This window comes from Canariomyces notabilis (assembly GCF_033297395.1).
Source record: "Canariomyces notabilis strain CBS 508.74 unplaced genomic scaffold N656scaffold_16, whole genome shotgun sequence".
Classification (NCBI taxonomy): domain Eukaryota; kingdom Fungi; phylum Ascomycota; class Sordariomycetes; order Sordariales; family Chaetomiaceae; genus Canariomyces; species Canariomyces notabilis.
Window position 1 is genome coordinate 10894 of NW_027041838.1, and position 13070 is coordinate 23963.

The 13070-nt window shown below is 55.0% G+C and overlaps 4 protein-coding genes across 4 annotated transcripts; 3 read left to right on the forward strand and 1 right to left on the reverse strand.

The window, feature by feature from the left end:
• Positions 1–1063: 1063 nt before the first annotated feature.
• N656DRAFT_712571 (glutamate decarboxylase) lies at positions 1064–2865 on the forward strand (the record flags this gene model as incomplete). Its single annotated transcript, XM_064811827.1, has 5 exons — positions 1064–1305; positions 1365–1392; positions 1451–2071; positions 2129–2737; positions 2812–2865. 5 exons carry the CDS (start codon positions 1064–1066, stop codon positions 2863–2865), a joined length of 1554 nt encoding a protein of 517 aa, XP_064668593.1.
• A 591-nt stretch (positions 2866–3456) lies between these two features.
• Positions 3457–5396, forward strand: N656DRAFT_846251 (acetylornithine and succinylornithine aminotransferase). Its single transcript, XM_064819228.1, has 2 exons — positions 3457–4066; positions 4141–5396. The coding sequence occupies exons 1-2, from the start codon at positions 3695–3697 to the stop codon at positions 5167–5169; spliced, it is 1401 nt and encodes a 466-aa protein (XP_064668594.1). The 5' UTR covers positions 3457–3694; the 3' UTR covers positions 5170–5396.
• Positions 5397–7196: 1800 nt separating this feature from the next.
• On the reverse strand, positions 7197–8783 carry N656DRAFT_712450 (lytic polysaccharide monooxygenase; the record flags this gene model as incomplete). The annotated part of the gene is made up of 2 exons (XM_064811813.1): positions 7197–7557; positions 7888–8783. The coding sequence occupies 2 exons, from the start codon at positions 8781–8783 to the stop codon at positions 7197–7199; spliced, it is 1257 nt and encodes a 418-aa protein (XP_064668595.1).
• A 3125-nt stretch (positions 8784–11908) lies between these two features.
• On the forward strand, positions 11909–12608 carry N656DRAFT_780814 (uncharacterized protein). The gene has a single exon (XM_064815452.1). The coding sequence runs from the start codon at positions 12208–12210 to the stop codon at positions 12400–12402; it is 195 nt and encodes a 64-aa protein (XP_064668596.1). The 5' UTR covers positions 11909–12207; the 3' UTR covers positions 12403–12608.
• Positions 12609–13070: the final 462 nt, after the last annotated feature.

Consider the following 13070-nt stretch of genomic DNA (forward strand, 5'->3'; position numbering starts at 1 on the left):
GAGCAGTTGGAAGGTAGGTAAGGTAGGTCTGGAAGAGAGGTGTGTGGGCGCGGTTTGACCAGGGTTAGGGTTATATATAGGTTGGTTCAAATATTTGCAAATATTTGAATAAATCAAGTTCAAGTTCAAATATCCAGCGGGTCAGTCAAATCAAGTTCAAATACAGCCATTCAAATCAAGTATTTGATTTGAGTGATGCCTTGCTTCCATGGTGCTTCTGAAATGGATTAGGGCTGCGTTTGGCTGGGATGGCAGGAACCAGGGACCACAAATGATGTCATGGTTGAAGTATTTCCGGAGCATATCCATCGCAAACACTCTTACATTCTCTAACTTCCAAGTTGCCATCGAGATTCCGCATAAACTCGGCAGGGTGAATCCGCAATGGCTCCGCCTTGCAACACCGGGGGATATGGATCAAGTTCCAGGTGTGCCGGCTGCCTTTGAATGGCGCCGGTAAGTAAGCTTGGCAGGGGTTGCCGCCAGGCCTCAACCGACAATTCCATTGAGGAGGTTCCCAGGACCTTGATCGCAGTTTGCATGGCACATCTGCAAGGCCATTCCTTACCTGTACTAGCAGCTCGCCGCTCGTTTGGGCAGCCTTACGTGGACAACAGCCCGAAGCTGCTACATGTAAACTGTTACACTACCTCTCTGAGAGGCAGCCTGCCCAAACGAACCCCTCTTTCCAGTAGGTGCTCTCCGCTCCTTCCGAATCCCAACTCCTCGGTTTCATTTCACCTCCCAGGCTTTCTCGTGTTTCTGAGAGATTGGCTTCATCCAAGTGGTTCTTTCTCGAGCCAGTAAGTGTTTGTCCAATTTCCGTCCGCTGACCCCCACCAGGAGATCATGAGATGCCCAACACAAAAGCCTCCCACGCCTGTGCGACTTCCAGAAGCTGACAACCAACGTAGGTTACAGATAGAAAGGTACCCTGTCGTCTCAGATATAAAAACAATAACAACGCGTCAAACGAGGACTCTGTCACTGCTCTCTCTTGCTCTTTGTTGCTCCACACCAACCTTCTGTCTGTGTGTGGCTCGTACCCGTTGGCCTTTCAACAATGGTGCACCTCTCGACTATTCCCGATGAGAGCGAGGTGAATGACAAGCTCGTCGAGACTGTCAAGAAAGTCCACCTTCAGCTCATCAATGATGAGGACAACTTCACCACAAGCGTCTACGGCTCCAGATTTGCTGCTGCCGATCTCCCCCGCCATGAGATGCCCGAGAAAGAGATGCCCAAGGAGGTTGCCTACCGCATGATCAAGGATGAACTGAGTCTGGACGGGAACCCTATGCTGAAGTGAGTAGTCCACTGCCTTCCCTGGTGTCTGGTGCTGACCCAGTCCTCGCTCAATATAGCCTGGCTTCTTTTGTCACGACGTACATGGTGTGCTAGCCCTCAGCCAGCAACTTGACCCTGAACCCCTCGCTAACCCGGTATGCAGGAAGAAGAAGCCGAGAAGCTGATGGCCGAGTCCTTCTCTAAGAACTTCATAGACTACGAGGAGTACCCCCAGTCGGCCGACATCCAGAACCGCTGCGTGTCCATGATTGGCCGCCTCTTCCATGCTCCGGTAGGCGCTGACGACTCGGTTGGAGGCATCGGCACATCGTGCGTTGGCAGCTCTGAGGCCATCATGCTCGCCGTCCTGGCTATGAAGAAGCGCTGGAAGAACAGGAGAATGGCCGAGGGCAAGCCCTGCGACAGACCCAACATTGTCATGTCCTCGGCGGTGCAAGTGTGCTGGGAGAAGGCGGCCCGCTACTTTGAGGTCGAGGAGAAGCTCGTTTACTGCGCCGAGGATCGCTACGTGATTGACCCGAAACAGACGGTCGATCTAGTCGACGAGAACACGATCGGAATCTGCGCCATCTTGGGCACTACCTACACGGGTGAATATGAAGATGTCAAGGCTGTCAACGACCTGCTGACCGAGAGGGGTCTCGACACGCCCATCCATGTCGACGCTGCCAGCGGTGGCTTCGTGGCGCCTTTTGTTGTCCCTGATCTTGAGTGGGACTTTAGACTGGAGCATGTAGTCTCGATCAACGTATCTGGACACAAGGTTAGCTACTTTGTACATGGGATCCCGCTGCCAGGCCTTGGCTAACGTGGGTCACAGTACGGTCTCGTCTATCCTGGCGTTGGCTGGGTTGTCTGGCGAAGCGCCGAGTATCTCCCGCAGGAGCTCGTCTTCAACATCAACTACCTGGGCGCCGATCAAGCTTCGTTCACGCTGAACTTCAGCAAGGGCGCCAGCCAGGTGATTGGCCAGTATTACCAGCTCATCCGCCTCGGCAAGCACGGGTACAGGGCCATCATGAGCAACCTGACACGGACAGCCGACTACCTCTCGGATTCGCTCCAAGCACTCGGTTTCATCATCATGTCCAAGAAGTCGGGCGAGGGTCTGCCGCTCGTTGCCTTCCGCCTGCCGCCGCAGCAAGACCGCAACTACGACGAGTTCGCGCTCGCCCATCAGCTGCGCGTCCGGGGGTGGGTCGTGCCGGCGTACACGATGGCGCCGCACACCAACAACCTGAAGATGCTCCGCGTGGTGGTGCGCGAGGATTTCACTCGGAACCGCTGCGACGCCCTCATCGCCGACATCAAGCTCAGCCAGCAACTGCTCGAGAACATGGACCGGGAGAGCATCAAGAAGCAGCAAGAGTTCATCCACAAGCACCACACGGCCAGTGGCAAGTCGACGCACAACCATCCCAAATACCGGGTAAGGATGTCCTGTGCTTCCGTTCCCAGCACCGTACAGGGGAGCAAGATTGAGGCTGACCATGTGTGTTACAGAGGGAGAAGCATTCTCTCCAGGGCAAAACTGGCAAGACTCACGCTGTCTGCTAAAGCAGCGCGCCAGGCAAATGTCATTGTCGTCAAGCTGCCGGGGAAAGGGGGGCTCACCCAGGCGGGCAAGACGCATAAGGTGGGCATGGAGGAGGAGGAGGCGACGCTGAGCCTCGAGATGCCGGGCGGTCGGCAGCTGCTGACGCTCCGCATTGCATGTCTATCATGACTGATGAATCTACAGATGCATCTAGCCGGTGTAGTCGGTATGAATTGCGCTTGGGGATTTCTTACAGTTAGCCTCGTTGTTCGTACGAAGATTCTTCGTAGAGCTTTAGAATACGGATAAATCGTTCGAATAGAGATGCTGAGGTGGCGATTTGATGATCTGGTGCGTTAAGATTCTCACCTTGTCAGCCTTGTGAGGCTCTCAATCCCAGATGCAATCGGATTCAAGGATAGAAGTCTGATTGTAATTCCTTCATCTTGGATTCCTAACTTTGCTGTGTTCGTCCCTGTGAACACCTCGATCAGACCCTAGAACTTCAAGAGCCATGAGTCCTTGACAGGGGCTCTTATCGATAAACAAGGTGGGGCTGAATTCGAACTGCCGACATCGCTCTCGGGATCCGTTTGTGAGATTTTGAGAATGACTCTTCTTTTGGCGAGGATGTCAAGCGCTGCACGAGACGTTTCCACGCATTGGGTGCTGCTGCAATTGCTGGCGGATTAAGGGTCAAGGGAGTGCTGGTCCTGGCAGGCCGCTCCAAGTTCAATTGTTCAGTTCGGCCGTCGTTTCTGAACCCTCTTTCTCCCGCTCCCTTTGCATCTGTCAGCTTGACTGGGTTCGAGTCTACTCTCCAGGCCTGCTATCGCACTCCCCCCGACCATGGCCTTCCGAGCTTCCTTGCGGCTCGCCGCCTCTGCAGCTCGTCCCGCGGGCGCCCGGCTCTACTCCCAGGCCGTTGCCGTGCCGACATCTAGCGCTGCGTCCGTCCGGGTGACCAGCGCTCAGATTCAGAGGGATGCGGCCTTGCCGAACCCTGATCCGGCAGAGGACTCGGCCAGCGCCGCCCTCGTTCGCGACCATGCGCCATTCATGGTGGCTACGTACGCGCGCCCGCCCCCAGTATTCGTCAACGGCGAGGGCTCGTATCTCTGGGACATTGAGAACCGAAAATATCTCGACCTCACTGCCGGCATTGCCGTCAACTCGCTCGGTCACTGCAATCCCGAGCTGTCCAAGCTGATCGCGCAGCAGGTGACTCACCTCTTTTTCAAGCCCAGCATAAGATACCCGTTTTTGCTGACCTCTTTCAATCTACCCCCTATCAGGCCAAGACCCTTATGCACGCCTCAAACCTCTACTACAACCCCTGGACAGGCGCCCTTTCCAAGCTGCTCATTGAAAAGACCGTTGCCTCAGGCGGCATGCATGACGCAACTGCCGTATTTGTCTGCAACTCGGGCAGCGAAGCCAACGAAGCGGGCATCAAGTTCGCCCGCAAAGTCGGCAAGGTCCTCGACCCGTCAGGGGCGAAACACGAGATCGTGTGCTTCGGCAACGCCTTCCACGGCCGCACGATGGGGGCGCTCAGCGCGACGCCAAACCCAAAGTACCAAGCGCCCTTCTCGCCCATGGTTCCCGGCTTCAAGGTCGGCGTCTACAACGACATCGAGTCGCTGAAGGAGCTAATCACGCCGGAGACGTGCTCCGTCATCGTCGAGCCCATCCAAGGCGAGGGTGGGGTGCAAGTGGCCGATGAAGAATTCCTCGTCGAACTCGCCGCCCGCTGCCGCAAGGTCGGCGCCCTACTGCACTACGACGAGATCCAGTGCGGCCTGTCCCGCACGGGCACCTTCTGGGCCCACAGCCACCTACCCAAAGAGGCGCACCCGGACATCTTGACCACGGCCAAGGCGCTGGGCAACGGCTTCCCCATCGGCGCGACCATCGTCAACGCGCACGTGGCCGACAAGATCAAGGTCGGCGACCACGGCACCACCTTTGGCGGGAACCCGCTCGCCTGCCGGCTGGCGCACCACATTGTCTCGCGCCTGGCCGAGCCAGAGCTGCAGGAAGCGGTGCTGGAAAAGGAGGGGCTGTTCCGGGACGGGTTTGCGATGCTGCAGAGCCAATACCCGAACCTGATCCGCCAGGTGCGCGGTCGCGGGCTCATCCTCGGCCTGCAGCTCACCGAGGACCCGGCCAGGATCATCAAGGCCGCCCGTGAAAGGGGCGTGCTCATCATCACGGCCGGCACCAACACGCTGCGGTTCGTGCCGAGCTTGTTGATCAGCAAGGAGGAGATTGAGGAGGGCTTACGCGTCCTGGGGGAGGCCATCGAAGCTACCCGCGAATAATGACCTACCTGGGTAGAGTACGTGGACGGGAATGAGTTGAGGTACATTTTGTGCGGGGGGATTAGATTTGCTTGACGGCTTTGCCATAGTTTAGGTAGTATGGTGTTTGGAGTCGAAAATGAATTGTCTTTTGCGTCTTGCTCTGCAGCTCGACCACTTCACTTCAGTTCACTTCATTCACTGTGCTTCAATGTACCCAGATTATCTTGAATTCGAGAAACCCATCTCCAGGACGAAGCGCTCCTGTTATATTTGAGAGAGACTGTTTCGACTTGAATGTGTCACTATCTATGTATAATCCCCAGATCAGACACCCGCAGTAGTATGACACTCTCAAACCTTCCTCCGCAGCCAATTTTGCGCTTGGGTTTCCGCTTCTATGACATTGAATAACTCCTTGAGAGGTAATGGGAGAATCAAGCGCTAGTGGTGACCTCCTAGGTGTCCCTTACTAGCCAAAACTCTTCGGCTACCTTTTCCTCGCCGGGCCTAACTGGGTCGCAGGATATTGTCCCAGCTGTATCGTGACTGGACCATTGGGCCCAAGGACAGTACCGTCCTGACGAAGATAGGGCCTTCCACCTGTTTCGTGTGCTGGTCGGGGCCCCATATAGACCGTGATGTGCCTATCAGCTTGAACCACGGTGTTTTGAACCCTGCCGGTGCTGGTCGCCCATCACCCTTACTGTCTCGGTCGGCTCCTTCGCCACGGGCATCCAACCGTCCCTCTCAACCTCGACAATACTGCCGTCGATACAGACCTTCCTACCCCGGATTGGCAATTTTGAAGGTACCCAGCTTAACCAAGCAATACTGACGGGAGATTCTCCAGCAGGAGACGCCATTGCTTTGCACGTTAACACCAAGGGGAACAAGAGTGGAGCAGGACCCGCGTTCGAACTCGTTGCTTGATAAGGTAGAGGCGGCGGGAGGTGAGTCCCTAACCGCTCGGCCATCTCACTTCACTTCACTTCACTTCACTCTAGCCGGGGGGGTAAAAGTAGGAAGCTGGACTTGACTTATAAACTCAGAGCAGTTCACCGCTCCTGCCCCATCATAATCCCCTTTGTACTGGTACATTGTACAAGTACAGTACAATGCATTCTTCCAACAATGAATAAAATACAGCCCTTCCTAAGAGAACGCCTTCCACTTGTGAATGAGCAAACTAACCATCTCGACGCCAAACCTGGGCTTTCCACCACTCCCCTGCTGGCACAAACTGGCCGCCTTGGGACCTGTGTTTTCCGGGTGTACCCCCGCGTGACTCGGAGAGTACAGTAACAGGCTGGCAAGAGAGGACTGTGTAAGGCCTGGATACGTTAAGGCATTATTGTATAACCGACATGACGACGTCAAAGAGAAGTCGAGGTACCGGTAGGCTCAACAACGAACAATGGAACCCCTTTTGTGAGAACTCCTTAACCCGGCTCAGCCCGAAAAACATATCCTACGTCATCCCTCAGGACAAGCCAAAAGGTTTGGTGCATGTTAAGACACTGGCAAGTCAGTGAAGAATCAACTGCGTTACCGCTTGAACAACCATCACACAATCACATGTCACCGCAAGATCATGATCTTCAATGGTCATTCCTTCGTGTTCCCAGTGCTACCCAGCCTGCCAAGGCCCCCTTTTTTTTCCCTCTAAAAGCGAATGCCAGAGCGCCCCCACGTTGTCCTTGCTACTGTTACATACAAACAAGACACAATCGTGAGGAGAATAACCACCGGTATAACGCCAGAGCATGTGTCAGAAGATAATTGCCTTCCCTATGTAATCAATGAACGAGTGACATCAAATGCCGACACATATCCATTGGATGCGAGATACGCGCCGACAGGGGTATAGAAGATGCACCATGCCAAAAAATGTGTACTTGAAGCGAAAAAAGAAGTGAGCCGGCCTTCTTCGCCAGGGAAAGGATCAGACGGAATGACAGTCCAGTGCTATCCATCCGACCAAGCCCAGGCAGACCGTTTCAGAAGAAGTGCAAAACAGGCTTTCCCCTTGTCTCTATTGGTGTTGCTCAGAGCTGGATCCGAGAGCCCTGTCGCCTCCGCGTACGGAGCTTGCTGGTGACCATCTTGAGTGACTCGGCCTCACCGGATTGGCAGGTGGTGCCGGCAGCCATCTGCATGACCGCCGACCACGCACCACTGGCGCAACGCTGGAAAGCGTTGCCGCCGATGCAGTTCCACGCACCCTCGGACGAGCAGGCCGTGCCGACAGCGTACCCACCGGCGCCAGAGCCAGAGCCGGAGCCAGAGCCGGAACCAGAGCCAGAGCCGGAGCCGGAGCCGGAGCCGGAGCCAGCGCCGCCGGTGGCGGCCGGGGGGCTCACAGTAGTCGAAGTCGAGCTCTCAGATGGGGTGGTGAGGAAGACGCCACTAGAGAAGATGGTCAGCATAAATCCATATCAAGACAGCATTCTTTACGTAGGGATAGGAGCAAGGGGTGCCAAGATTTTGATGGTGCTTAGAGTGGAGGGTCTTTGAGGGCCGGGCAGAACCGTCACCGTGACCGTGGTTGTGACGACGGGAATGGGGATGTCGGTTAGTTGGGTAGGGTTGGGGATTGGGATGATTGTGGTGAGCTTAGTGGGATTGGGGATTGGGACGATTGTGGTGAGTTTGGTGGGGTTTGATATGGGTACAATGGTCGTCAAACGCTCAGCAGTCGCCAATCTCGGCCTCAGACACAATCGAGATTCAACATACCCAGGAATATCGGTCACCTTGGGAGGCTCAACAGGCCCTGCGGTGGGGAGCGAAGCCCCTGCGGTTGAGCTAGGAGCCACCTTGGTCGAGCTGGGTGTCGAGCTGGGCGTCGAGCTGGGCGACGAGCCGCCTCCGTTGCCAGAAGAAGGAGAAGGAAGCGGATTAGCAGCAACAGGACCGCAGTTGCCTTCGGGCGGGGCCTGGGGGCCGCCGTTGTTGATGACATTCGGGCCGGGGTTCGGGAAGACCACGTTAGTGCCCTCGGTGGTTCTGCAGTCGTTGCCGATGTTGGCGACGAAGACCTGAGGAAGCGCTGAGAATGCCTCGGCACGCTTGCTAGCCTTGATGGCCTCGCGCCTCTTGCTGGCATCTCGCTTCTTGGCGCTGCCGCTAATCATAACTGCGGCACAGTTCATGTATTGCTCGCGGTTACCGGAAAAGTTGCTCCAGGTCCATGCCCAGATGGCCTCGCCCTCGGGGGCATCAGCGGGAATAGTGAAAGGGTAGGTGGACGACAGGGGGCAGCCGCCGATGATGGACTGGATGACAGTGAAGGTTTTGCCCTGGTCGAAGCTCAAGCTAACCTGGCAAGAGCCTCCGTTGTGGGCAGCACCGCCAGTGACCTCGAACGTGTAAGACTGGCCGGGAGCATAGGTGGCGGTGGGCTTGCCTTCCTTGTTGCCAAGATCAGTCTTGTGGTAACCCTTGCAAGGGTAGTTGGACCCGTCGCCGGCGAGCGGCGCCGTGTTGGTGTAGTCAACTTTTTCGGGGCCCACATTGGGGTTGAACTTTGACCGGAAGGGAGCCGGCTCCTTGATCTCCATGTGAGCTGACGCAAGCTGGCCACCAGCGAGAAGAGTGGCCAGGGTGGCCGCGGTGAACCCTTTAGAGAACATCTTGTCGGTTTGTTGTGGATTTTTGTGATTGGCGAATCGCGCTCAGAGTGCCGGTTTGGCGAGTTTTGGTTTGCTTGGTTTTGAAGGAGCGAAGTTGTCGCGAAATGGACCGGAGGGATTCGGTCTTTTTCAAGCTGAGCACTGCTCGATGAGTCGATGAAGGACTGAATGGGCTTTGTTTTGTGAATGGAAAAGGCGATTGTCGCTATTGTCCGTCCGTGACTTGTTTGCTTTGTTCTGTGTAGCGAACAATAACTCTTGTCGCAATGTCGAAGCACCGGGCTCTAATTGGGAAAAGACTGTTCCGAGGGACCGGATGGAAGTTGGAACAAGGTGAAGCAAAAAAGAAGAACAATGTAGCCCTGGGCTGACTCTGGATTGAAGGAAAGACAGAGGCGCGATGCCGTGGTGAGAGAAGAACAGAATAAAACGACGGAGCACAAAGGGGGGGCGCCACTCTTTATGTTTCTGCTTTAGCCGTTCATCCCTTAACGATTGGATGTGAGCCGGGAAGCGATCGCTTGTTTCGACAGCGGCTGGGTGGGTCTGGGTTTCTTCGTCCCAAGCGTCCCATAGCTGTTGTGGGTAAGCCAACTGGTAGGGAGGGGGGCAAAGCCGCAAAAAGGAGGGATGACTTTGACAGGGGATAGAGCCGTGAAAGGGAGGGCTCCTGGCCCACAGCCCGCCAGCTGGCCAGGCACATGGGTTCTCCGGAGGCGCCCAGAGCATTGACGTTCACCTGTTCGCAGGCACGGCAGGGTTCGTGCTCTCGGTGTTCCTGGCTGCATTGCCTGATTGTCAAGATCCCCCCGCCATGGCCCCCTCACTGAAGGTTCTTCGACCTCTAATCCTCCACTGTGGCAAGTCAAACAGGATGGTGTAATTGCAGTATCTTGTTAAAACTGAAAGTTTGATTGCAAATGAATGCACAGCCAGCTATCTTAGACAGGGGATTTCTGCTAGAGGCATAGTGAGATACCAATCTCCCTAAAATTCCTATGTTCCATCTGACATTTGTGCTCTTGGACGAGGAGCGGTGATCGGTGAGACAAAGAAAACGCTGGCGTGACATGCAATGGCTTGCCAGTCACTGCATCTCGCTGGCAGTCGGCACTTTTAGGTGGGGCAGCTGTCAGGTCCCTTGCTGGGGCTTGGCTTTCCGTGGCCTCTTTCCTGCAAGTGCCTCCGATCCGTTTTTTCCCATCGATGGGCAAATCACAGATCGAAAGAACGCACGTCAGAGACTTCAAGGTGGAATCGCCGAAAAGGGAAAGCAACCCTGAGCAGAGAACAGAGGGAAAAAGTCAAGGGGCGGCTGCCCGATCGCTTTCATGCCAGGGGTGCAGAAACCATGGACCAATGATATGCCTCCGGTTCCTGGCAAACGGGAAAGGCCTGACCAGGGTTGATTGGCCCAGCACGCAAGGAGCTCTTGCGTGGTTAGGGACAGATCCTGGGGAACCCAGTCGCAGCCGCCCGACTGGTTGACAGCATGAACTTGAAACACCGCCCCCTTTTGCTTGCGCATTGGGCATCTCCACCTGCGCCCAGCCTAACGTTAGCCCAGAATGGACCCTCAGCGGCAGGCCCGATGTGCCACCTGCTGGATCCTGGAAGGGCCGTTCCAATGGCCGCTTTCCATGCACTCAAGCATTCGATATTCAATATGGACTTCCATCCGGCCAAGCCCAGCCAAAGAAACAAACCAGGTCAGTGGCGATCCTAGTGTTTGCTCGATTCGCAGACTGCACATGGCCCCTGCCTGCCGCGGCTCCGAATGGGAGTACAGTAGCGGCCTTTTTGCGCGGCTGTCAACCTCGGACCGGACCACTGACCAGGTTCGGCATTCAACGTTACGTAGTGATGGATTTCGAGAGGTTGCCTTCAAAAGTTCCTGTCACAGGCTGGGCCGTCTTGTGCCATCCAGTCGCTTCACGATATGACGCTCTGATGAATGTCCGAGAAACCCATTCCCCAGGTTCATACTCTCCCGAACAGGCCAGTAAAGTAATTACCTAGTACAAGCCGCTCGCGATGGTCATTCGATTCGGCATCCCACAGGACAACACCACTGTGAATTCGCCTGATTGTGAGCCCACTTGACTAATAACTGTGCTGCACAGCTGGCTTGGAGAAACTGATGAGAGCTTGAGCCAATTGCGGCAAAAATCAAGAGTGATATTTTTTTTCTAATCCTGCGGTCTCTGCAACCCGCAGCACCATTTGCCAAAATAGTCAAGACAGGGCAAGTCGCACATTGTTCCTCACCGGGTTTATCCGACCCATAAAAAGCCCTGACCTCCGATTTGCCGGTGCTCTCCCGTTGCGAGCAATGTCTGCCATCTGAATGCTAAACTTATGTATCTTACACCTCTTATAATTATCATTACACCTCCATCGCTGTCCGGCATCAGCCCAGGCTGAACAAGCGGAATCAGGAAGAGCGCCTTGCCTGGGCGTCCGCCATGTTGTTGGCAAAGCTGACTGGGGCCCATGACGACGCCTCCAACAGCGAAGTCATACGTGATTCCTACTTGTAGCAGTTGGGCCGATTCGTTCGGATATTGGAACTAACCAAAGCAGAACAAAAACAGGGCATGAAGGAAGGATTAGAACAAGGCGAAATGAAGGAAAAAGCAAAATAAGAACCTTTTACTCTGGATCCTGAATCCGTAGGACACGTGTGTGTCGTTCTGACCTGAAATCCTCTGTACATACATACATGCAGCATTCTGTCCAGGACTCCAGGTGGTTAGCCAACCCCAGGCCCCCTTTACATCGGACGGTTACCTCTGCGAGGCGCATGCCACTTTCTGGCCCCTGCGTGCCCAACGTGGAAGCATGGCGAGTGAGGCGTTGCTTCAGTGGCCTCAGCCCCCATCAGCTACACCCAAAATCAGGCCGGATGGGTCTTGTGCTGAATTCGGAGATACATACCCCAGATACCCTAATAAACCAGACCACAAGTCCGTGAAGGAGCGAGTATCATGCCGCGCTGCCAGCTGCCAGCTGCCAGCCTTGCCGGCGGTTGTTAAGACCAACGGGCTCGGCATCACGACGTCAGGCACACAAGGTGCTAGTAACAATTACATCTTGGGTGGCACGATCCAGGAGAGATCCTTTGGTGCCTTGCATACGCATCTTCTCCTACCAACGGGCCAACATACTACCACTTGGGCTATATCCGGTGCAGATCCTTCTCCGAGCAGTCTAGCGTACAATACACTAACATTTCTATGCTTTGCCCACGGTGATTTTGTTGTCCGGCGGGCAAGTCTTCAACCCTTCGTCCTGTCGGCCCTTCTGGGCCTCGGCGGGCACCCCTTGATCCCGTCCAGACCGAGGTGAAGCCGCCGCCTTCACCTCATCCCGGAGGAATCGCCACAACCAGCCAACCCCTGATGGTCTCCATCCCCCGCGAACAATGAGCATTCCGCAACCCAGCCGAGATGTGAAGCGGCCGCAAGTAGATTTATCTTCAGTACCTCGAGTACTAACTAGACGTCTCACCGACCGCACGCCACCCGCCAAGTTCACGAAGTTTGCGCCGGTGGATAAGGTATGTTCTTCAAAAATCTACCGTTGGGAAGTCCAAACTCCACTGCCAGGCTACGCATAACACTCCTGTACCGATGCTGTACCCTAATGCATTGAATGCGGCTTTGCCACCACCGTGGACGTGGATTCAGATACGTAAACGCGCAACGTTGCCTCCGCCAAAGGTTCACAACAAAGAGAGCAACAGCTCATTTAAAAATCCACAGTAAGGCCGAGCATGAGCAGATCTCTGTCGCAGACCATCATACGTACAAAGTCTCTAGGCATGTGTAAGGGAATTTTGTTAGGCAGCTACTGTAGCGTAGGCGAAGGAGGAATATGCCGTCATTGGCCAATCGGCACGTTCATGTAACACAGCCACCGACAACTTGCCATCTCATTTCCTCTCCAGGACTCATCTTCATGCCTCGGATGGAAAAACTGAAACTGAAACCCAGAAGGATATACATACATACACGACGACAAGACACGACAACAGCTCTGCCCGTGCTTCGGGTATCCAATCCATATGTATGCGTGTGGCGGTCAGGAGACAAAAAAGGAAGGAAACAAAAACACCAAACAGGAACGGACAGGGACAGAGTAGAGTAGTACACTATAGATAGCAGCTTGGAACGACTTAGGAGGATCTATGCTGCATTTCGGTAGCACATCAGAGCCAAGACCTTCTCGCCGAGCAGAGCCCTAACATTCTGCAACTTCAAGCTCCAAACCGCCCTCTAGCCCACC

Bases quoted from the DNA above. Each gene is read 5' to 3' on its own strand.
- N656DRAFT_846251 (XM_064819228.1), top strand. From the start codon at position 3,695: ATGGCCTTCCGAGCTTCCTTGCGGCTCGCCGCCTCTGCAGCTCGTCCC. The intron at 4,067-4,140 runs GTGACTCACCTC...ACCCCCTATCAG, and splicing joins CCAAGCTGATCGCGCAGCAG to GCCAAGACCCTTATGCACGC.
- N656DRAFT_780814 (XM_064815452.1), top strand. From the start codon at position 12,208: ATGAGCATTCCGCAACCCAGCCGAGATGTGAAGCGGCCGCAAGTAGAT.